The 24244-nt window shown below is 37.4% G+C and overlaps 1 protein-coding gene across 1 annotated transcript in view; it reads right to left on the bottom strand.

Annotated features, from left to right (window-relative positions):
• The window catches only part of MYBPC1 (myosin binding protein C, slow type), a gene marked incomplete at its 3' end in the record, with an annotated part of 51664 nt that overhangs the window by 9582 nt on the left and 17838 nt on the right, over positions 1 to 24244 (bottom strand). The window contains exons 2-9 of the mRNA XM_009876686.1: positions 22179 to 22211; positions 19265 to 19306; positions 10208 to 10306; positions 8492 to 8640; positions 8015 to 8132; positions 6938 to 6989; positions 5024 to 5080; positions 1335 to 1501 (exon numbers count right to left, since the gene is read on the bottom strand). Of these exons, the coding sequence (XP_009874988.1) occupies positions 1335 to 1501; positions 5024 to 5080; positions 6938 to 6989; positions 8015 to 8132; positions 8492 to 8640; positions 10208 to 10306; positions 19265 to 19306; positions 22179 to 22211 (717 nt within the window). The remainder of the gene's footprint in view (positions 1 to 1334; positions 1502 to 5023; positions 5081 to 6937; positions 6990 to 8014; positions 8133 to 8491; positions 8641 to 10207; positions 10307 to 19264; positions 19307 to 22178; positions 22212 to 24244) is intronic.

Genomic DNA, 24244 nt, shown 5'->3' with positions numbered 1-24244 from the left:
TAGGGAAAACCCTGTCTACTGAAAAAAATCTGCTGTGGCTGGCAGCCCCATCAACATGGCAACTGAGGGGAGGGACCAGACAGGTGCTGAGAGATTCTCCTTTCCCAGTAAAACATTCAGGCACTTCCGTGTGAGGCACCTGGGTAGGGAGCAGCCCCTCCTGCCAGCTGTGCAATTCCTTCCCCGGCTTCCAGCCCTTCTCCAGACTCCTGGAGAAAAGAGAGGAGTTTCCTTGGGGTTTGACTCCTTAGAGAGCTCTGCTGGACACAGAAGCTGCCCCGGCAGCTCAGCCAAAGCCCATCGACTCCATTTCCTCCTCTCAACTGTGGCCAGAATCAGATATACCAGAAAATGAAAAATACAAATAAGAATAATTGTGTGGCAACTTAACACATGTTAGGATGTAAGGTAATGGATGAGGAGGGAGGATATATCAGACAGCTGAAATACAGCTGGATTTGTGAGGGATTTCTCCTACACAGAAGGGATTCCTTCAGGAAACAGTGGAACAGCAGATGTGTGTATCGCTTCCAGTTCTGAAATGCTCTCCAGGAACAAGCAAATGCCACAATAGTGTAATGGATAGTGTGTTGTATTTATATGTGTGTGTATACATGCTGTGCAACATACATATTTCATATACACATATACACATACATATAAACACATACCTTGTATTTATATATGTATTAAATCACTTATATTATTTAGTAGGGTAGATGGGGAAAGACAGGCCTGAATGTCCTCACTCAGCACAGGGTGGAGGGTTTTTAATACAGCTGGGATTTCAGAGGAATGCCAAATTAAGTGCAAAAGAAAATTGTGGAGAGCAAACAATGAGTTTGGAGTGACTCTATCTTAGAGCAGAAGATATTCCTGGTAGCACAGGGTCTAATTGCTGTACTGTTTGGTCAGGTAACATCTTGTGACTGCCCCCTCCCTGGAGGTGTTCAAGGCCAGCCTTGAGTAGCCTGATCTAGTTGAGCGGTGTTCCTGCCCATGACAGGGAGGTTGGACTAGATGATCTCTAAGGTCCCTTCCAGCGTAGGCCATTCTATGATTCTATGATCTTTCCACACAACTGGGCTACTTTGTTTCAGTTGGAACTACTGTTTGGTCACGAACGAAGGAAGCTTTTGACAAGAGCTGAATGGAATAGAGTGTCTACGCTAACCACGATGGACCAAAGCTGCCTTCTGATTAACTCCTTGCAGTAATAAGGCTTGAGTTGTAGTGTGCAAGTCCTTTTACGTGGAAACAAAGTGAGTTTGGGTTTTTAAGGTGAATACTCATGTTTGACAACTGAATGTAAGAACATTCTGCTGTATCCATACCTGCACTCTTCTTCACTTCCCTGCGCATGCGCTTCAGACGCTTTAACATGCCTCTCAGGTCAGTGATACCGTACTGAAAAGCAATCTTCTCATATTCACTGGGATTTGCATTTTTCAGGAGCTCCCACACGTCTACCTCAGGTTCCTCCTCTTGCTGTTTAACCTCCCTACCAGTAGCAAAACAAAATTATGGGAGAAGAGTTAGCAAGGCTTTATCACAGTATATAAAATGGTGAAGCTGGTGAGGTTAGGAATGCTTTGATCAAAATTTGAAGGCCATCATGGTTTTTTTTTGTTTCACTTAGTATGGATGGAACGACTCAGAATGACATTCACACCTTATTTTCCACTTCTTCAAGGCAGAATTTGAAGATAAGTTTTAATTTGCCCTTTTCTGTTGTAATCAGTTATGAGAGCTTTTACGTTGCCTCATTGTATAAAACCAATACAGTTTTAAAATGCAGTACTGAAATAGCATATGAGCTAATCCCACTCAAATCAGTTTTGTCTGTTGTAACTTCAGTGGAATCAGTTACAATTTATGATGGCACCACTGAGATCTGAGTCTAATCCGTACATTTCATAGTTATATATGATAGTTTTCAAACACTGGGTGCCTGTGACTGCTACTAAGGGTGACCAATAAAAGGACATTGAAATCAAGGAAATCAGGGTCTGTTTATAGTTACACCAGCGCTTCTCAGGGTTACTTAAAGTTGGCATATGGGTAGGAACTGGAGATTTCCACACCAGCTTGGACTTGCAAGATGGATCTGTTGGCTTCCATGTTTATCTCAGTCTTAAGAGCAGGAAGTGTTTTCAGAGGCCTGTGTGAATAGCATCACTTTTATACAGAAGTTTCAATACCGTATTTACTGTCTGCAGCTCCAGGCTAAGACAATCAATAGAGAAGTATAATTATTTTCACAGTGATAGCCATTAAACAAGGGAGCAGTGGAAACATCCTAAACAAAATGATATTTTTTGAAATTGACAGTTTAGCTCAAAAGAGTGATCTGCTAGAACAATCAGGCACTGGACCAGAAATCTAGGCATTTTTCCTGTAAATTCATTAGGATCAGACCATGATCATTCAGATTTGATCTAGTTGGTCTTCTGAAATCAGTACTTTTGAGAAAAAAGCAAGAAAATAAACATTTGAGAAATAAAAAAAGAATAAGCTTTGGAGTGAAACATTGTTAGAGCCGTGCTCTATCAAGTATGACAGAGAATTTTCTTTAATGTATGCAGAAAGAGCATTGTGGCTCCCTGAGAATCTCTGCTTGGTTGGATGAGGAACTATAGAAAAGCACTTTTAACCCTGTTTAATCTGTGAGGTTTCTTAATTTTCATAATATGCCAGTGTTATTTTAAGAGGGAAGAAAACTTCTCACTGAGAACCCTTTGAAATACTTACATCATTATCTTAGAATTATTGCTAGACAGTCTTGGGTATGCAATTTTATCTTTCATTCCTTTTACTTTTATCTGTGCTCATGCTTTCTGGAGAGTGACTATATACATCGAACATGGGTGTTTCAGTGAGATTCCTCATGAGGTGGCAAGTCGGGATCAGCTTGCAAACACGTGTAAAAGCTGACACACCTCATGGGGTGGCATTCTCCTCTTCCAGGGCTTGCCCCTTCTCATCCAACGCCTGTCCGTGCTAAGGAGAGGTACGCTCCGTGGGAGTCGAGATAATGTACCCCTTTAAATCAGGCAGTAGTTGAAACTGAGGCTCAGATTCCTGATTTTCAACCAGCCTGAAATAATTAATTCCAGCTTCTTTTTTTTTTTTCTTTTGCATAACTGGAGAACAAATTTTGACACTTGGAGAAAAATGGCTTTGTTCTGAGATCACAATAGTTTCTGCTGTGGGTAGTGGGCAAACAATGCTTGGTATTTACTAAGCAGACTGACCTCTCCACAAAAATGCTTTCAGGTCTTTTCCCTGAAAATGTGCATTTTGTTGAAAGATGTACTTTTTAAAAAAAAAGACCTAAATGTTTGAGTGGTTTTGAGATCTTGTGCCTTTTGGAATTTCATGCCATTACTGATCCATTGCATTGACGAAGCATAACCATTCACAGAGTGGCTTAATGAGAGAACTGGTTTGTCTTCCTGCAAGACCAGCACGAAATTAGAAAACAGGCAGTATATAGATTCTATGCATTTAGGTGTTGTTTTTTTAAAAAACATGTTTCAAGTGTAATGCACCACAGGTGAAAAGTTCTAGCTCTTTCCTTGGCAATATAACCATATAAAAGACAAGGAATGCACGTACAGCATTGCCTCTTGAAAAAATTAAAGTGAAAATGTGTATTTGTCTTCATAAAAATGGATATTAGTATCCACACTGAGGCTTAATTAGCAATTTTACTCAATTAAGCTCAGAAGTATGAGGTTGCATTTCAGTGCCTAAAGCAAGAAGGTGATGAACTGGTTTGACCAACATCAAATAACCATATTTAAAAACTGAAAGTTTGCTTTGCCCATTAGCCACATGATAGGTATACTCAATTTATATGGCAAGACAGTATTTATCTTACAAAACGTGTTACTTGTTAGTGAAGTGATAATGACTTTTAGATCAAATTTCTCTTTCCACAAAAACACCAAGACCTCTTACATGCAACTCTCATGTTGCTAATAAAATACCCCACAGGCAGTCATGAGAACTGTCATGGTAAGTTGTAAGTTGTATTAGTACAGTAAAAAGTCAAATTGAAGATCCTAGTAGGGATGAGAAGATGAAAAAAAACAAAGCCCTGGTGGATTTAAATTGGTTCAGGTAATTCTTTCACTGCCTGCTTCTAACTTCAACCTTTCCTGTTTGCTTTAGTTGTTTAAATACTATCATCTTCACCGTCATAACCCATAAGCCCATTGTGAACTTTTTATGTAATTTGTACTGCATGTTGGGTTCTTCTCTTTCAGAGTATGTAGTACATGAGATAAAGGATTTAGTTCCTTTTCCCATTCTCTGTGGTCAGTTGCCGTTTATTTCCATGGCATATGGAATTTCTGTGACAAATTTAAAATATGATGAATTAACTACCTTGCCTTAACCTGTTAAAAGACTAAACTGAGTTTAAGATTTTAAACAGCTAGAGGCATAACTATCATAACACCAGATTTGCAAGGCAAGATAGAGAAACACTTGCCCAAGTTTTCTTCGATTGCAGCGTTTAAGTTGAATAAAACACCATTACACATTTGTAAGCACATAGTGAAATAGAAGTCTACAAAGAATTAATACCAATGTGTATGATTTTTCATATAAGGATGCTTATAAAATCCAATTAAGGTGTGCCTAAAGAGGTAAATTTAACCCTTGCGGTTTTTTACTCTTGCACCAGACTCAATTTTCTGAACTGCTCATCCCTGTGTAGGAAATTGTCCCCCTCTACCCTCCATGCAAACACAAAAGAAATAGCAAGTAAACTGTTATTGGCCTCTTCAGGTTGCGGCTCCCAGTGCACTCAAATCTGAGATTTCTCTTCTGCACACTTAAAGGTACAATTAACCAAACATTTTGCATATTATACTATGAGAATAATAGTTAGAAACATTGAAGAAAATGAAAGGTCAGAAACTTCTTATGTTATTAATGCTACGCCTGACTCTTTCTGTGTGAGAACCTAATGGTTTGCAATCCACACCTGCTCACTGCATGACTTGGTTCTCACCTACGTTTCAGGAGACCACTAAAGTCAAGTTCTCCTGCATCGTCTTGTCCATCACCGCTGTTATTAATAGAAAAAAATCAAATCTTTGTTTAATACAGGAAGACTTAGACAACACACATTGCAAACGCTCTTAATGACTCATACACTCAACACTGTCCAGACACACAAATAACGGTATAAAATCAACACAAACTTGTATTCTTTTTCACATGAATTACGTTTCCTGTGGCATTTGTGAAAAATAACACAAAGGTTTGTATTGCTTGTTATTATACTTTGATGACAAATTTTTGCAACTGCACACATAAATTTGCCAAGATTTGTGTTAAATTTCAGTAACACAAATAAATGTGAACTGGTCAACACAATGAGCTTTGTTTTTCATTTCCATAATATATGTGTATAAAAACAAAGAGCTTGTGCTGATCTTTTACTATGAACGAGAAACAAAGATTTGCATTACTTGGTGGTGCTTTTAACAGTGCACAGCTATTTAAAATACTGAATGCAGAGTATTACGCTTAAGATTAAACCTTCTTCTAAATGAAAGGAAAAATAAGTTAAAAAAGAGAGGAAAGTACATTGTATATTTTTACAGATAGAAACACAGTCCTATGAAGGTGCATTTCTTTCTATAACGTGACCTTAAGCAGTAATACCTTATCCTAAAGCACATCAGGACAACAGGCATGAAGGCAGTGATTTTCCGTGTAAAGTGGCCAAACATCCCAGAAATAGAAATAGAAATAGGTACAGAAATGTCAGCCCTTTTGATCACAGTCAAATTAAGCTAAACCAAGGTGATGATGACTATAAGAACACTAGTTTGATAAAAATGGAAGAGGCCCAAAGGAGCTACATCCTTACCCAGGGACCTTTGCCAAATGCTTGTGGTTACTTTTGGGAGATGGTTTGGGAACAGAAAAGCCTCGATGTTATGTTGACATAGGCATGTTTGTCATTGACAAAAGAAATGCCCTTAATATTTGTAAAAAGGGCAAAATCCCACAAATGTTAAGCCACTATTTCAACTCAGATTTTGTATGAAAGATATTACTTAGAAAATCAGAAAATATTCAGATAACCTTATCTGCTTGGTCAGAATATTTACTGCATTTTTTAAAATTGCTTGAGAAAGGAGTGCACCTTGAATGTAATCTCTTTTGCATTTGCTCATTAAATCAAATCTCTCTTATAAAAGCAGTTACTTATGAATCACAACTTTGCTTATATGTGTAAATTAACAAACTGCACTAATTTTCTGTTTGTAAAACATTTTCATTCTGAATATTTCTGTCCTTGTAAGACAATTTTCCCTATAAAATGTAAAGATGGCATCTGCACTGGTTTGAATTACTATTTTATCACAAATAACGAAACTTAAGACACAATGCTTTATCTCACATTCTCAACAATATATCATATGTAGTTTTTTCATAATGGTGGCCTCATAACGCACTTTTTGCCTGTAAAATAGCAAAGCCAGATCCTATCTTCTTGAAACCAGTGTGAATTTTCTCTCTGCTCTTAATTAGTACAGGACTGGGACGAGGAAGTTTCATTCCACTGACCACTGTCAGGAAATATGCAGCAGAATATTTTACTGAATGAAAATATGATTTTAAAAACCTCTAACAAAACTTATGTTTAATTGCCTTAAGTGTTCCATCTTCCCTTAAACAATGACACTTTAATTTCACAGTAGTGTTTTTAATATCATATGTTTTCTCTGTGCTTGTGCTGTAACTATTTCTACCCACTACGGACTACCCTAAACCCCACTCTAATCTTTATTGACAAAAACATTTTTTTAAAAGTACTTGATATAATTATCTGCCAAGACTAATCCAAGTTCTGTGCATGCTACAAGCACCCATTACTGAGGAGCTTCATAGGATCACTGCTTGAAGTTACCTTCTTTTGAAAGCAGATCTGATGTCAATGGATGGAGCAGCTTGGGAAGATTCTATGAAATAACAGTAATATAAGAATTAAAAACATAATTTGAAATTAATGTAATTTATGCAATCAGTGTAATTTGCCATATGAAATTTGTTCAGTTTCCTGCTAAGTGACCCCAGTTTGTGCTGGTCCTTTGGCATTAAGTTCTGATAAATGCACAGCTGATCAGTGCTACGTTAAATTGAATTAATGCATTTCTTAAAATTGTTTCTGCAGATTTACATAGGAGATCCATCTCTGTGATGTTTCTCTCTGATCCCCTTCTTGCCTATACAACAGGCTCTGGCCTTTTTGCCTTCACATTCCCCGTGATTTCTCTCCTGCTCCCATCTTGCAATTTCTCAGCACACTCTGCAACCGAGAGAAGAGACAATCTCCTCTATGGCTACAGACTCAGCTGATTCTCAGTGCAGGGATGAATCCCCTTTGTGTGGATTACCCATATGTGCCAGCCTGGATCAGATTAAACACTTCTGATCCACAGCTGACGGATGGAAGCAGCCAGGCTTGCCCCTGCCTCGCTGACCTCTGAACACACACACCTCGCCTATCAGCCTCTCAGGCTCTCAGTCAGATGTCAAATTTCTCCTTAACTGTGACCGACTTCCTCTGACTGGTGAACAAACAGTCCGGTCTAGGCCATTTGGTAGGAGTGCTTTATGAGGGTGAACAACTATTTTGTCCACTGGCTGGCAGCCCTGGCATTTCGGAAGACATCCGTCTTTCTCAGCCTGATCATGCAGGTCTGTGTGTGCTGTGGGGTCTGTCTTGCATGCCAGAGCCTAATGTGAATTCAATACTAGTTTTAGCTGCCAGGTTTTCTTATTTTTGGAAATGTCTTCCATGCTATCTATCCCAATGTTCCTTTAAACAATAAATTACAGACACATAATAAAATTCTCTGAGATCTATCCTAAAAATATTCACTTGAAGAGTTACTTTGCTTAAACGTTCTGAACAAAGTTAGGTAGCATTTCAGGTTAAAAAAAAAGTCTTTATAAAGCTTTATAGACACAAGTGGAATCTTACCAGTGACTTCAAGGTCAAAAGAGCAACTATCAAACTTGTCTTTATAAGATACTTCACAGCGGTAGTTCCCTGCGTAGTTTAACTTTGCTTGAATGATATGCATCTCAAATGTGTGAATCTAAAAATCAAACATAATTGTTCTTTAGTGTGGGGGGATACATTCACACAAAGCAGAAGGTAAAAGTTTAATCTTTCAGACCTGAACCAGGAGAAAGGAATAACTCATATAAAGGGCTGTGGGAAAGAAACAGAACCCAGAAATGGCAATGGAAAACTTTGATTTCCCCACCACTGCTTGTCTTGCACTGGGAGAGCAGAAAAGTCTGCTTTTGCACAAGGTCAGAGAGCATCGCTGAAATCTGCATGGGGAAGCCGGGGTTTGCATCCACTGCTCTTGAATTTCTACCTCTCATCTTAACCTGATCTTTAAGATCTCTTTGGGACTTCGTCCTCATAGAAGGAAAAGCAAAGGCACACCTTTGTGTGACGTTCGAAGGATTCTTTCAGCTGCAGGTGCTTCCCCGCTTTACTGGCTAAGTCCATCCATTTTCCTTTAAACCACTTAACGTTTGGCTTTCGGAGAAGATCTTTGGCTTCTACTTTGGCTATAAATGTAATATTTCCACCTGTTAAAAAGAGAAGAGAATAATGCAGCCATTAAGGAAGATGGTCAGTCACATCCAGACAAATTTATTTTACTACTCCACCTTCCAGTCTCCATGTGCTAGCTCTGCCACAACAGTAAGAATCAGATGGAGTCACACAGGCTGCTGAAATTACTGCAGTGTTACAGAGATTTGTGATTTGGGGTCTGGAAGCCTTCTGCCCATGTCAGGGTGGAGCTTGAGATGCTAAGAAGCAGGATAAATTAGTTGAGTCAAAACTCCATGTTGTCGTGGTGGAATTGTTCCCAATTATTTAATTGCCTTGCTTAACACAAGCGCAGGTGTTTCTAGACTACCAAGCAGTTGTAACATGAATAAACTCCAATCCAGAAAAGAAAGTCTGGAGATCTTAATGCATTTTTGTCATTAATTCTTAAAGCTGAGAAGGGAGGGGAGACTTCTCTAAACAATAATTTCAGAATAATGAAAGTTAACTCAATTTTCAGAATGCCACTGCCCAGTGCTGAATAAATCTTCCCAACATGCGTTTTTCTGCTCAGAAGATGAGACAAATAATAGGTAATCTGACTATGTTTTAGTGTATCCAAGTAAAAGACAGACACATTAAGTAGCCTTTACTGAACTTTTCAAGATTGTTTTTACCCTGTTTAGGGTGTAGCTACCTTACTGCCATAGCATGGCTCGGGAATGCAGTTTGGAAGTGAACCTCCTAAATGTCCCCTCTTTCTGGTTCCCAGCACTGAAAGTCCTCACAGTGCTTGAACTGGATTCTTCTGGGGTGAAATTAAAACCAAATATATGGTCTGAGAGTTACCACCAGTTATCCAACTGCTAATAAATATATATTTATATCACTGTAGTAAGACAGAGCTAGTCCAGAGTAAGCTCCCCAGAATGGTCACAGTGCGTGTGACCCTACCAGCTTCCCTCTACAGAGCTGCTCCTATTAGTCTACTACTAATTTACACAAAAGTGCAAAGGTTGGCCTGGCAACCTGTAAGCTACTCTGCAGATCTTTAGGTTTTAAACTAAAAGAGGTTTTTAAACTAAAAGAGGGTAGATTTTAACTAGGTAAAAGGAAGAAAGTTTTTGAAAAGAGGGTGGTGAAACACTGAAACCAGTGGTGAAGAACTGAAACCAGTGATAAGAGAGTTGGTAGAAGCCACATCCCTGGAAACATCCAAAGTGAGCCTGGACAAGGCTCTGAGCAAACTGATCTAGTTAATGTCCCTACTCACTGCAGGAGAGTTGCACTAGGTAACTTTTAAAGGTCCCTTCCAATCCAAAACATTCTCTGATTCTATGAATCCATTATCTTTCTGACATACCAATAACAGTACAGCCAACAGCATCACAGTAACCATCTCTATCCTCCAGAGACACTTCCTCTTACCCACTGTGCTCAGTAAACTATTAGATTTTGAGCTTGTCTTGAATTAAATGATTGGTTTCTGCTTCTTTTCTTATAGACCTTTTTGCCTTCGAAGGATGGAATTCACATCCGGCTAAAATCAGTGGAAGTACTTGCATCTGGGAGTAGCTTTTGGTTTTGTTTCTAAGCACTTACCAACACTCACTGAACCACTCTGAGGTTTTTCGACGAATAAAGTGGATCTTTGGGAGTCATCGCGCTTTTCTGTCTCTTCTCCTTCTCCAATAGACCATACTGAGATGCAGAGAGAGAAGGAAATGTCAATCACCTAAACATGTTTTATTCCTCCAAAACACACTTACCTGAACTTACTAAACTCTCTAACCCTATTACCTCTCTCTTCAGATGTCCTGAAAGATACGTAAGATTTTGTTCACACTGTCATCCATTGCTTGGCTGTAACATTGTGTGCAGTTCCTGCAAGAATACTACCTCTGTGGTGACAGAAAATGAAACTATCAGGGAGGAAGAGAGGGGAACCTGATCAGCCAAGACGGGTACTTGAGCAACTCGAATGGCACCAGCATTCAACCATGAGTGCTTTACGGAGGCAGTGAGCAAAGGTCAGCTCTTTGTTTTTCAGAAGAGATGGAGGTTCTGAAAACACAAACAGCTATAACACAAACAAAACACATACGATGCGTAGTTTCAGTGGGTGTCTCTCAAGCGCAGACGCAATTGTACAAGCTGGTTTTTCCTCTTTGGTTGCAAAATAGGGTGAGGATAAAGCTAACTTTTGAGCTTTGTTCTCGTCGAACACGATAGAAGCAGAGAGTTTGGGGATCGGTCACTACCATGTCCTGCACGAATTTGCAGATAGTTTACAGATTGAAATTATTGTGTCACATCCTCAGACAACACCTACTCTTCTGGAAACTGGGGTCTGAGAACTGGAAAGGAACAACGGTACTGAGAGAAACAGCAAATGAGCAGTCTCCCCAGGGCAGAGACCTATATTAGCACAGCTGTGTGTTTCTAGTCTTTCTGTTCATCCGAACAACCCTGGCTTTGTGCTGTGCAGCTACATGCAAAATCATGGTCAAATGTGATTCCTAACGGAGAAGGCAGGGAGAGCGAGGCAGCGAAAGTCTGTCCATTACCTTCTCCCTTTCTCCAGAGAGGCCAAGCATTGTGTCTCATATTCAAAGTGAGAAGTTGCAAAATCCAAATGCCACACCTCCTTTTTTTGAAGAGCTACTTCCAGTGCAGAGGGGTAACTGAGTAAAGCCAGTGCTGCCATGGTACCACTGAAGAGCAGAGCAAATGTGGCAATGTACAGCTATACAAATGTGCAGTTTTTTCAAATCTGAGCTGAATCTCCCTTGTTCCCCTTGAGGTTCTAGGTTTTTTTCAGAAGCAAAGGCAGCTTTTTACAGTTTTGGTTTTGGTTTCATAACTAGCATAAATGAGGAACTAGACACAAAACACTTCTCACTTAGTCAAACCCTAGTCTTGAAATGAAAATTTTCTTTCCTTAGTCATTATTTTCTGTACAGACTCCTTTACCAGAAGTCAGAATTGTCTTTCTACTATGTAGAGATTACTGCTGTGGGAACATTTTTAACTCCTGAAAATTTCTGTAACTTATGAATACAACACAGCTCATGACAACCATGGGAAAATGCAATCAAACTGCTTTTATTATACCCATCTCTGGAAGTGTTTAAGGCTAGTCTGGATGGAGCCTTGAGCAACCTGATTTACTGGGAGATGTCCCTGCCTTGGCAGGGGGGTTGGAACTAGATGATCTTTGAGGTCCCCTCCAACATAAATCATTCTATGATTCTATGATTATCCTAAAGTCTATGAGGAATTTTAAAAATTTATAGAAATGCCAGATAGCTTTGCCATAAAATTTCAACCTTTCAGTGAATTATGAGTTGTGTGCCTAACACCTCTGTGTATGTCTGCTTGTACAATATTTCTTACAGGGAAAGACATACATGTATATACGCACATGTATATACACTTATATGAAAACATATACACAAACATACATGAATACAAATATATATAGATTCACATCTATATATACTCTTTCTATAATCTATATGTTTAGATTATGCCAGTATAATATGGTAGTATATGGAAACAATATAATAACAAGTGATGGTTACTGGTGTGAACAGAATGATGTGACAGTGCTCAGCACAGGACCTGGTCACGTGTGGTGACAAACCTAAGATGCCACAAGGTGAAATGGAAAAAAGGATATTAATAAATGGAAGAAGCTTACACAGGGTCATTAATTCAATACCACATAAAATAACACCTAAATATTATCGTCTCCTTAATGTTAACATTTTCCCATTTATTAAACAAACAGAACAGAACATGGGTTTGGCGTTGGCTCAGGGGGCTGGCATAGGTGCCTATGCCAGGTCAGTAACCATGGTTGAAGTACCTGCTGCTCATTTTGTTCCAGAGGCTGCAAATCCTGAAACCACAAAAGTGGGTGCAGTATGCGTTACCTGCCAGGGTAGGAAGAAAGAGGTTATGACTTGGCTGAATTTTCCCCACCATCCTTTGAGCTGAGAGAAGGAGCCATTCTCCTACAGTCTCCTGGGCCCTGTGTGTGGAGTTCAGGTAAGCCACTTTCACCCTGTAGGCTGAGGAGGAAGGTAATAACTGTGTATCTATCTATATAGAAATAGATATAGATAGATAGGTATGTATGTATGTGTAAAATACTGATATACTCTCCTGTCTTGTGCAGCAGAGCCTTCTCTCACTCCTGGTTTAGCTGCTAGAAACCTATTTGCTCCAGTACTTAAAACTGTTTCAACAGTCACAGTTCAATACTGTACAAGCAATGAAAATAAAAATAAAAAGTAATTATTTTTAAGAAAAAAAGTATTAGTAATAATTGCATTAGGTAATTTTTGGAGTGTTTCATCATGTCTTCCGGGAGGTCTCACCTGAATCTTTTCTTTCCGCTGGCTTAGACATCCCATCTGAAAGGGAAGAGCAATTTAGATGACACCAGCTTAGAGATCACAGCCTAATTGGCCTCACATGATTGGGATTTTAAGAACATTGATTCTTCATGCAAGAAGGTTAGACTAGGTATTTAGGACCATACTCTTGAGGAACTACTAGAAAACCAGAAAAAGAAAGTGGACAGCTGAGAAAAACATTCAGAAACCCTTCCCCCTTTCTCTAGAAAATCTAAATCGGTTCACTTTAATTCCAGTTCAAGATTTCTTTCTTGGTAGTTCATATTTAGAGGGATTAATTGAACCTGATATTTTCTTCATGATTTATGTTGTTCTAGATAACAGGTAAATTTATGCTGTTCAATATTTATCTGAGGGAACAGTACTTTGAATTAATTAAATGGTCTATTTATTTATCTAGGCTGGGCAAAATATTGACAAATTGTTAAGTTTTAGGGTTTTGTGATTTACAATGTTGTTTATATAATTGGCTTTTACCAATGAGGTCCACTAGTACTGTAAATTAATGTACTGCTACTGACTACAAATAACATTCCACCCGAAGTTAATAATGCAAATTCTTTGGAGAGAAATCAGGAAGATGCAATCATTTAGGGCAGTGAAGATAACTAAGAGCATGTTTTTCATTTGAAACACTGTGAAGCATTTTCTAGTGTTCAGAATCTCTGTTTCTTTCAGAGCTTATTTATGAAAAACATATTAAGCAAGCAGGGGAGAAATTTTGCCCAGGTCACTTCTGTCATGATGGACCCCTGTGCTGTTGCTTTTTTTTTTTTGTGCCAACAACTAAAGACCTTTTATCTGCCAACTTGGCAGCAATGGCTTGGAACAGTATGTTCAAAGTACCTTGTGGGTCATATGGCCTCAAGTGAGGTGATGAACAATGATGTTGATAAATCTGTTTTGAAGTCATAAGGCATCTGTGTTATTTGTAATCCTGCAATTTGCTCTCAAGACTAACCTTAAAAATGCACTGCTTGTTTGCTGATTGGAGAAGATAAGGGGAGTTGCTTTCAGAGCTGCTACCCAGTGTTTTACCTTCCAGTTGCAGAAGTTCTATCAAAGACCTCAAGACTGGAAAGGAACTTATCTGGTATGAAGGTCTTGTACTCCTGAACAGAGATTAATTTAATGTAGAGCACTTCAAAATCTTTTTCTCTAATAGTGTGTTTTGAGTTCAGTCCAAAGGTTTGGACTCTTTCTTCATTAAAAGTCAAGAGAAAATACATACATACATACACACACAATGCACTATCACAGTCCTAACCTGCTGGTGGAGTACTAACTGAAGTATCATCTTCATCTGTGAAAAGAGATACAAATAAAAGAGTACATAAAGAAACTGAAAGCACAGACGATCATCTGCTTTAAAACAACAATGTGAAAACGTAAAACCTGTAAAAGAAAAGGAAAGAAATCATAATAGTCAGGAGCATTCACAATGGAAGCTTCAAACTGATGAAGAAAGCTTTGCATAATTCAGTAGCTGAAATGGTAAACCTTAATCTTTCAAGCAGGTAAAAGAAAAATGAGATGTGGACTGTGATCTATTATTAAATCATGAGTTTGTATGAAAGCTGCTGTTTGTTAGAGATGTAATCCACAATAAATACAAAAAAGCCACAAGGTCAATCACAAATCTGACCTGAGGACGATGCCATTTCTCTGATGTCCATGTCTGCAATTAAAATGTGCACCATATATGCATTCAGCATCAGTAAATCAAGATATGCAACATATACTTTATAATTTCTGTATTAGAATATTAATTTAAAATGCAAGGAGCAAACTATTTTTTCCCCATATTATAAGAGAATAACTTAAAATGAGGACAGAATTATTATAATCACATTGGATTTTTCTTTTAATCACTACAAACAATTGCTATCTAGGTATTTCAAAATGTTGGATCTGATAGGGTACATTAAGGTATATATCAAAATAAAATAAAAGATTAAAAAACCCATGAAACTGGCATTGAACCTGAAATTCTGTAATCATGTTCACTAGAAAACCAGAATAAGTTAAAACTATCTTTCAAGAGTCTCGCTCATCTCTTTGAATTTTAGATGTTGACTAGAAACCTCAGAGAGATAGTTTCTGACAAAAATATGAAATAAGTCTTACTGTCTTAAAATTCTAATGGTAAAAAAAATAATTAAAATTAGCAATGTAGAATTTGAAAGGCTAAAATAATGCTAAAATAAACTAGATACATTTAGAATTTAATATATATATATATGAAATGTAAAGATTTATATGGTACGAGAAAATAAGTTGGAGAACATTTCAAAGTGGAGGAAAAGACAGTTGACCAAGTAGAGCTTTGGAAAAATACTAGCCCACATTTTTGAAGAGTTTTTTGTGTTTTTTTTAGATTTTAAATTTAGGTTTCTAGAATAAAATTTTAACTCTGAAGTTAACCTTTGAATCTGACATTAAAGTTATAAGGTGTCTATATTGTCTAAATGTAATAACTCTGACAAAAACATATAAAATATAGTTGTATTTTTATAAATACTGATCATATTTTTTATGCTTGCTTATCTACTGAAGGCTAAATGAAATTATTTAATAAAATTTAACTACTTAGCTGCAACATTTTACTCATTCCTTTTTAATGTTTCATCAAACTTTAAAAATGGAAGATGTCAGTTGTAAAAGGTAGGCCTATACATGAAGGATTAATATGTTATCTTACAAAAATGATTTCTTATTCATAGCAAGAAAAAACCAAGAATTTGTTTAGTGGAAGAGTTCCCACCACCTGCCTCATCCAATGTAACAAGCAGATGTTGAAGATGCTGGTTTTCAGTGAGAGCACAGTAATGATAAAGTCATGTCAGATGTTTTAACATATTGTGCTGGCAACTAAATGAATGCAAAGCTAAGTAATTTCACTACGAATCTTTGTATTTCATGGAAGTATAAAGCTCTTTTTGTCAATAGTGACACCGCTGTAGTTGATGATGGCTTGAAGATGTACAGAATATTCTCTTAGGCCAAAAAAAAAAATTAAAATCAAAACATTTGATGCTATGCAGGCTACACTATGATGTATGATAATCACATTATTAAAGGACCACTCTGTTCGACTTCTGTTTTCCTTAAACATTTGAAAAACTAAGCCAACAAAAAGATGTTATTAGTTTTGTGGAGGGGTTGCTGGGGTTAACTTCAAACACAAGTTATAACAAATATTTCAAAAGTATCAAGATGAAGGCACAACTGAGTCCCCCACCGAGAGAACTTGGCACTTTGGAAATGGTAAATGAGGTACATACATACAGCAATGGATGTTTTAGTAGAGAGATGAATGAATAAGTGAAACCTGTAAAGATACAAGGATGAAACATGCGAACATTTAGTAGATGGTTGGATGGAACCTAGAGAAAAAAGGTATCAGTAAAACATGCAGAAATTTTAGTAGCTCTCTGAATGGCTGGATGTGACCTAAAAAAGGAATGAGCAAACTGATATTAAAGTTCAATGATTATTCCAACAAGTGGGAACACAATTATAACAATGTACAATCTGTAATATAATGCTAAAATTAAAAACAAGGGCAGAAGAACTTAAATGAATATGGGATAACATAATAAATTTGGTGGGATTTCTGAGGAGTCACTTTTTTTCTCTGAAAATAAAATGGATGATCATATATATATATCTTGAATTTTTTACATCTTTTCAGATATTCTTGAAACTAAAGATGCTATAAAATACTACTCTATGTAAGAAATTTTCATTTTTACTGATCTGAGTTACTAATTTACAGTGAAATAACCACAAGACAACAAAGAATTTATCACACTATCTCCCATTTTTAACTTTACAGTGAACATAAAGGAACATAAATATGTAATTTCACACAGACAATAACTACCGGAAAGAAATAGAACAGTAAAACAGACACACAGATAGGCATACTTTATCTTCCTAAATTCTGCTGTTAACTCTGTCTTAGAAATGAGGTGAAAATTATGGATTATGTGGTTTATGTGAGCTACTAAGCTTTCTCTTCTAGATGCTAGGGTCCAGCATAGACTGCAGGAAGTGGCTGTCTCAGGTTCCTATGCTGTGCTGTTTCTTATAAATTGTCAGCAAAGATGTCACAACTGCTAACACACAGGTATTGTAGAATATTGTAGAATTCAGATATGAAATCTTTCCCATCTCATTCCCCTTCAGGGAAATGCCCAAATCTGTTACTTCTGAACCTACAGAAATATTTTATAAATATCTTGTACAAAAGTAAATACCTAGCTGCTCTATCCTCATTTCTTTGTTGAACTGCTCATTTTCTAGGGTAAATTGTTTTGGACAAATTGGGAAAATGGAACCTTTTCATGTTTTGTGAATTATGCACACCAATATAAAAGTTTTCTTCTGGCAGACCAACAAGAAGGGATTACTCTAAGAAAATATACTTTCCCTCACTTCTCGATATTCTACAACAAAATAGGAGCCAATAGCAACAATTGCACTATACCTAACTGAAAAAAAAAGGCACAACTACTACTGAGTATCTGGCAATGACATCTACATTGCTTTGCAGAGTTACAGTTTAACTGGAGCATGGCTGAAGGTCGTTCTTCCTATGTATTGGAGTTCAGATTTTTACTTGAATTCTGACAGGCGGCTGCTGCCATCATGGACTGAAACTGAGAACACATCCCATAATAGGAACAATTGAACAATTGAACAATTTTTTTGGTAGCAAAGTCTTCCTGGACAGGGTAAGCACCAAGAAAGCATTTTTCCCTGTAGAAAATACCTGTGTTCTTCACTAAATTCAAAACAGAAACATAATAATGTACAGAAAGATAATAGAGTATTTGATAAGGTACCTACCATGTTTTCTTTTTTACTCACTAAAATGTAGACTTGTTAGCAGTTGGGGAAACACCATTCATGTTCAGTTCGGGAACAAACATTTCTCACATATCAAAATTAAAGTGAGCAAAACTAACTACTGGAATAGTTCGAGGCAAGACCTTCAGCTTTTTTCCTATCATTAGGCATGCAAATTATTCCTGAATTGTGTTTCCATTACCAAGATGACAGATTTGATTACTCACACAAAGTTTTGTGTGTCAAAATAATTGCTTGATGCACTGATAGCTGGCAAAATAACGTGCACTGAATCCTGGTTCAACATTTCTATTTTCAAAAGCGTATTTGAATCACACACTGTCAGTATTTATATGTTGACTTTGCTGAAAAAATAGCCATGCACACGTTTGTCAAAAACATTAGCAAGTGTCAAGCATGCATCCAGTCTATCTAAAAAGCAGGGGTTTGCTTGGAAGAGAGCAAAAGGGTATTTTCAACTAAGCCATTTCTTGAGTTGCCATGAAAAAGCATAATCATGTCAAATAAAAGCAAGCATTGCATCAGTTGTAAGTATATTTTGGTCTGATTTCATCTTGTAGCAGAATGAAGGAAAAAAGGAAAAGTTTATTAATTTCAAAACAAGCTGATAAGCTGTTTGGATTGTACGTTAGTAGGGAGTACAAAAAGGAGTGGAATTTGGCCCATTTCCCTCAGAATGGATCTCTGTAACCAGAAGAATTGCCAACAGACCTGGAGTCTAATCTCAGCAGCACAAATAAATGTATATAAAGAATGGAGCTGAGTTTTACACGTGTTGCTGGTGGAACAGTCATGTGCTTGTTCACAGCAGAGAGTCCTAAAAGACATTTTTCAGTGAGCTCAACTGCTGGGCTCCCCAGTGAGGACAGAAAGACAAATGTGTGATTTCATTTGACAGACAAAAAAAATCTATTGGACTTTGCTGAAAGGCAAAGCATGCAATATCAAGTTTCTGTGGTAGAATAAAAACAGCTTAGAATAACAGTAAGAGACTGTTCATTTAAAACATTCCGATGAGCATAGTATCTGAGATTTAGCAAGCTTGGTCAGTGTCAGCATCCAGGCTCACTTGAACACGGCTTTCTGCTCATGCAAATCACTTGAAATTTGACCAATTGATTGAACAATCTATATAAATACTGTTGCTAAAGTGTTTGCAGAATTTTTAAAGGTATTTGTAAGTATCATAATTTCTTTGTGCTGGATATGTCATGCAGAAAAATGATTCACGAAGCTTCACATCACACTTCTGAAATACAGCACCAAAATTATGAATTAAATCTCAAGCAATCCAGCATCAGAACAACATTTAGGGATGTTCTCTTTACTCCCGATTTTTAAAATATGATTTCAGACTCACCTTTACCCTTGTCAGTTCCACCCTCCTGAGGTGCTTTTTGTTCTGTGTAGGAAGTACAAGTATATTTTTGAGAGGATCTTAAAGTAAAAAGAAAAACTTACACAGCATTAAAAATACAGCAGTGTTCTGGGTCTGCTAGTATTGTAAAAACAAAATTGAAGAATTATTGATATATGTGTATATGTAATATACAGTTGTAATCCTGTAAAACTTTGTGCATATCGATGCTTTTTCTATGTTTCGAAAGAATTCTGTAACATTGCTGTTCCCATACTCAGTGGAAGGAAAATACTGTTTTTTGTTTGAAGTAGCAATTACTACTCTCTTTTTCTTGGGCTTATTTACAAAAGCCTTTGAAATGAGATACACATCATTATTAATTTTAATGGAACTGGATCAGACAAGAGATACTGCCAGATATTAACTGTATCCAGAGCTCCATCACCCTAATTAGTTTATCCTTAAGTCAAAGTACACCACAGAGAGAGTACATTGAGGGTGCTCTTAGTTCTTCATCATCATGATCTTTCCTAGGCTACTTGATTATAGTTTTCTTGATCAGAAGAGTTGCCATCTTGTCCTCTAGTCCAGACAAGTGAATGTGAATTATATTTGACCTCACGTGTATAAGGAAATTTGGACTGTATTTTCAACAAAACAAAAATTAATGTGCTTTCTCTGTTTCAGGATTTGATAGGATTCCTATTCTATTTGGTTTCCTATCTCATTCAATTCTTGTACAAAGCCATTTAGAGACTTGTCAAATCATATGAATTGTGCTGTATTCAAGGTATAAACATTCAATATTACCTGCAAACAATGACTTTCTGTAGCAAACTTACCTGACAGCTGCTGATAGCGCATGGATTTGGATGAAGGTCAATGGACTAATATTGTCAAGATGGAGCTAAGATAACTTTTGTACCATGGAGGAAATGTCTTCAAGAGACAATTGATACTATGATTATCCCAATTTCTTGTTCACATGTGCATAGCCATGGTAACTATGAAAATAAAACTTGAAATTTGGAAGACAAGTCCATATTCTGGAAGGACTCCCAGATACTTTTGTCTGGATTCCTTAAATTCCCAAGCTCCATTTGTTATATTGACTGTCTTGGCCATATGGTCAAACCTGTTCCATTTTGAATGGGAATTTTGTCACAATAACACTGTGCCAAGTAGCAAGACTCTCTCCCTCTGGAAACTGAGATTAGCAGAATTCACTGTTCTTGGCGGGTAGTAGCATGTCTAAATCTCATTTGAAAACCTCTTCAGGGCTAAGTATACCAACATGGTGGCTTGATATTGAGGCCTAGAAGGAACTCTTATAATGGCTTCCCAAAAATTTCCTGGTGTAGTTCAAGATGTTGATCATAGTGAATAAACTATTTATATGTTATAGCGTTTGGATTCTGGAAAAACCTACTTCCCTCTTTGTATAATAGCACTTGGTAAGAAGTGCAGAAGCAAGCTAGGAGAAGTGACTGACACTTCCAGCTTAGAAATATCCCAGTTGGGTCTATAGCTAAAAGGCCTATGGTCTATACCATAAAGGCCTGCTGACATCCTACCTGTTTTACAGAACAATAACAGGTATGGGGAAAAGGAAGGGGGTTATAGCATTGATTTTGTATTTAAACAAACAAAAGGTATCATTTATTTGAAAATGTTTACATAAATTTTGATATAATGTCTCAATGATGCTATTCCTTTACGTCTACAAAAAGTAGTTTCTCATTTCAGTTCTACAAAAAATTTAAGACTAATGAAGAACATGAATCCAAGTACAGAGTTTATCAGATAAGAACCTCAGTATGAATATTTTGAAATTAATTACTTTAATAGCAACTGTACAGATTTTACAGCTGAGTAAAACACAACTGTCATGAATGAAATATCAAGAGTCCATCCGTACATAAAAATAGTATATAGGTTATTTAAACATGAAACTCCTTTTGGCAAATGATACTACTACCTCCAGACTTAGTAATTTTTTTATGAAAGCATGTATCACTTAAACAAAAATATCTTTAATCAGCTTCATAAAATGTCAATTCATGAGACTATAAGCATTTATTCTGTTTGGTATTACTATTTAAGTAACTAGACAGGAAAAAAAAGGTCACTGACTGGTTAAATTAGACATGAATAATGCATGTATTAATCAGCATTGAGGACATACCTGAAGTTACATATCAAACCCACAAGGCAAAGGCTTTCCTACTTTCCTAGCTCCCACTAAGTGTAACAGCTTTGCACAGAGCTTCAGCTTTACCTGAAGCCCTAGTTCTTACGAATGAATTTCACCTCACCTACTTTGGCTACCTGGAAGTTAGTCATCCACTCCAGTTGACAATCAGACTCCTCAGGGCAACTGCCTATATACAATGATATTTTAGGTTGTCTAGGAAATGCTCATTGGAGGAGCATGTATGACCCAGGATCTGCTCCACTGCTTAGAGGTGGAGCACTGTTGAACAATCTAGCCAAGATATCTAATCTTCAGATGACTAAAATTAGGTGAAAAGAATCCCATGCTTGATTCTGTCGACTTTACTCACAGTGAAACTTTGAGGAGAAATGAAAGGAGATATTTTGGTAGTTAGATGCTGTTCAGTGTTAGAGACGGTGGCATAGTTTACTCCCAGAATTTAAGCAGTCATAGTTTTCCTGAAAGGCATTTGCATCATCATGCAAACAAGTCTCTCGCAAACAAAAATTGAGTTTGAAAAAGCAACATTCAGGCAAAGTGAAGTACAAGTATCTTATTTGGGCAGACTTTCTTACTCTCTTACTGTCCTCCCACTTTCAAAGGGACAAGGAACACAAATCGCATTATGGCTGTGCAATATCTGGTCTCATGCAACTATTGTTAGTGTTACAGTGCAAATCAGCATTTTTTTACACTAACCTGCAGGTGGTGGTGCATTTTCAGTTTCAGTCTCTGAAAAATGAGGAAAGAAGACAGATGATGAGCTTCAAGTAAAGGCAAATATTTTTCACATGTTTGGTATATGCTTGTTGTATTTGGACACAGTTTGGGTTCATTTAATATTTTAATGCATTTCTCAATTTATTATTTTTTACTTTCACGCAGGCATCATGTCATCTTCAGAGTGGCATGGTCAGAGGCCTAAATGTTATATTCTATGAAGGGAGCACACTGAACTTGTTCAACCTGGACAGACATGATATCAATAGATAAAATCATCTAATCATTTTGGCTGGAAAAGTTCTTTAAGATCATCGAGTCCAACTGTTAAGCAAACACTGCCAGGTCCACTACCAAAACCATATGCCAGAGCACCACATCTACATGTCTTTTAAGTACCTCCAGGGATGGTGAGTCAACCACTTCCCTGGGCAGCCTGTTACAACTCTTTCAGTAAAGAAAAGCCTTTAACAGTTTTTCAGTAAAGAAATTTTTCCTAAAATCCGATCAAAACCTCCTCTGGTGCAACTTGAGACCATTTCCTCTTGTCCTATCACTTGTGAAGATACCAACCCCCACTTCAATACAACCCCCTTTCAGGTAGTTGTAGAAAGTGACAAGGTCTCTCCTCAGCCTCCCTTTCTCCAGGCTAAACAGCCCCAGATCCCTCAGCTGCTCCTCATAAGACTTGTTCTCCAGACCCATCATCAGCTTCGTTGCCATCTTCTGGACACACTTTAGAAACTCAATGTTCCTCTTGTCATGAGGGACCCAAAACTGAACACAGAACTCAAGGTGCAAGCTCACCACTGCTGATTACAAGACAACCCTGCTGGCCACACGATTTCTGATACAGGTCAGGATGCCGTTGGCCTTCTTGGCCACCTGGGCACACTGCTGGCTCATGTTTGGCCAGTTGCTAAACAGAATGTAATCCAAGTTAAATTTCAATTTTAGGTCTGATTTGTTTAAGTCAATTGGTCTTGAACCTATGCCTAAGTGTATAACTTACCACACTGATATGCTTATGTCAGATGGCATCCTAATTTTAAGCAAATGTTCCCTCAGCTGGAGTAATATATGATATAACTTTTAAGTGTGAAGTGTAAGGGATCCATTAACTGAGGAGAGTCATGCATACAGAATTTTAACCACACTATTAGATCTAGAGAGTTCAGTGTTCTGTGCAAGGAGAAAGTAAAAAAAAAAAAATCAGCTTAGCTGCTCTGTGTAGGGCCTACAGTATCTTTGTTTTTTCTTTCTTTCAGTCAGGGGGCCAGTTAGCTCAGTCAGTTGAGCATGGCGCTAACAGCGCTAGGGTCGTGGGTTTGATTCCCGTTCGGTCTCCATGTGTTGCCTGATCTAGTGGAGAGGTGGCCTCTCTGGCGGCAGGGAGACTGGATTAAAACGATCTCTAAGGTCCCTTCCAACTTAGGCCATTCTATGATGATGATGATCTTTTTGAGTCTAAATCACTTCCCGTTCAGATGTGTGATACAGAAAGTAAAAGGCTTTTTTATCCTGTTCTTTTGGGATGACGTATTCTCCAATCTAAAAGCATAAGAACATAAAAAAATTATTCCTAAACCAATAAAGGATGGTTATTTTTAACTTATAAAAGCCTTAGGACTCTAGACTGGCTGAAAATAGTTATATTTGTTGCAGATAGTGCATTGATTTATAGTTCAACTACTTGCAACAAGCAAAGATTTAAAAGGTTGAAATCCTTAACTGTAACAGTAGATGACTATTGCTAACCTTTGTCATGTTATGGGTATTAACATATGGGAACCCACCTCAGGTCATAGTCAGGAAATAGTTGCAATTTCTGTCACACTGGTGAGGCTATTCCTTTGCACTCAGGTCTAAATATAACTAAAACATACTTCTCCTTCTTAATAAATCCATTTAATGTTTGAAAGGAAGGGATACTTCTAGTACAAATACAAGTTTAAGCTGACACTGTGAATTTGGTATGGTTTAGGAACTTCCAGCCACATACATGGATGCTTTAATTTTTAAAGGTATTTTGTGTCTTCATTACA

This window comes from Apaloderma vittatum, unplaced genomic scaffold, assembly GCF_000703405.1.
Source record: "Apaloderma vittatum isolate BGI_N311 unplaced genomic scaffold, ASM70340v1 scaffold7659, whole genome shotgun sequence".
In the NCBI taxonomy this organism is placed as follows: Eukaryota; Metazoa; Chordata; class Aves; order Trogoniformes; family Trogonidae; genus Apaloderma; species Apaloderma vittatum.
The sequence above is the reverse complement of the archived record's forward strand: the minus strand, read 5'-3'. Positions and strand labels throughout refer to the sequence as shown.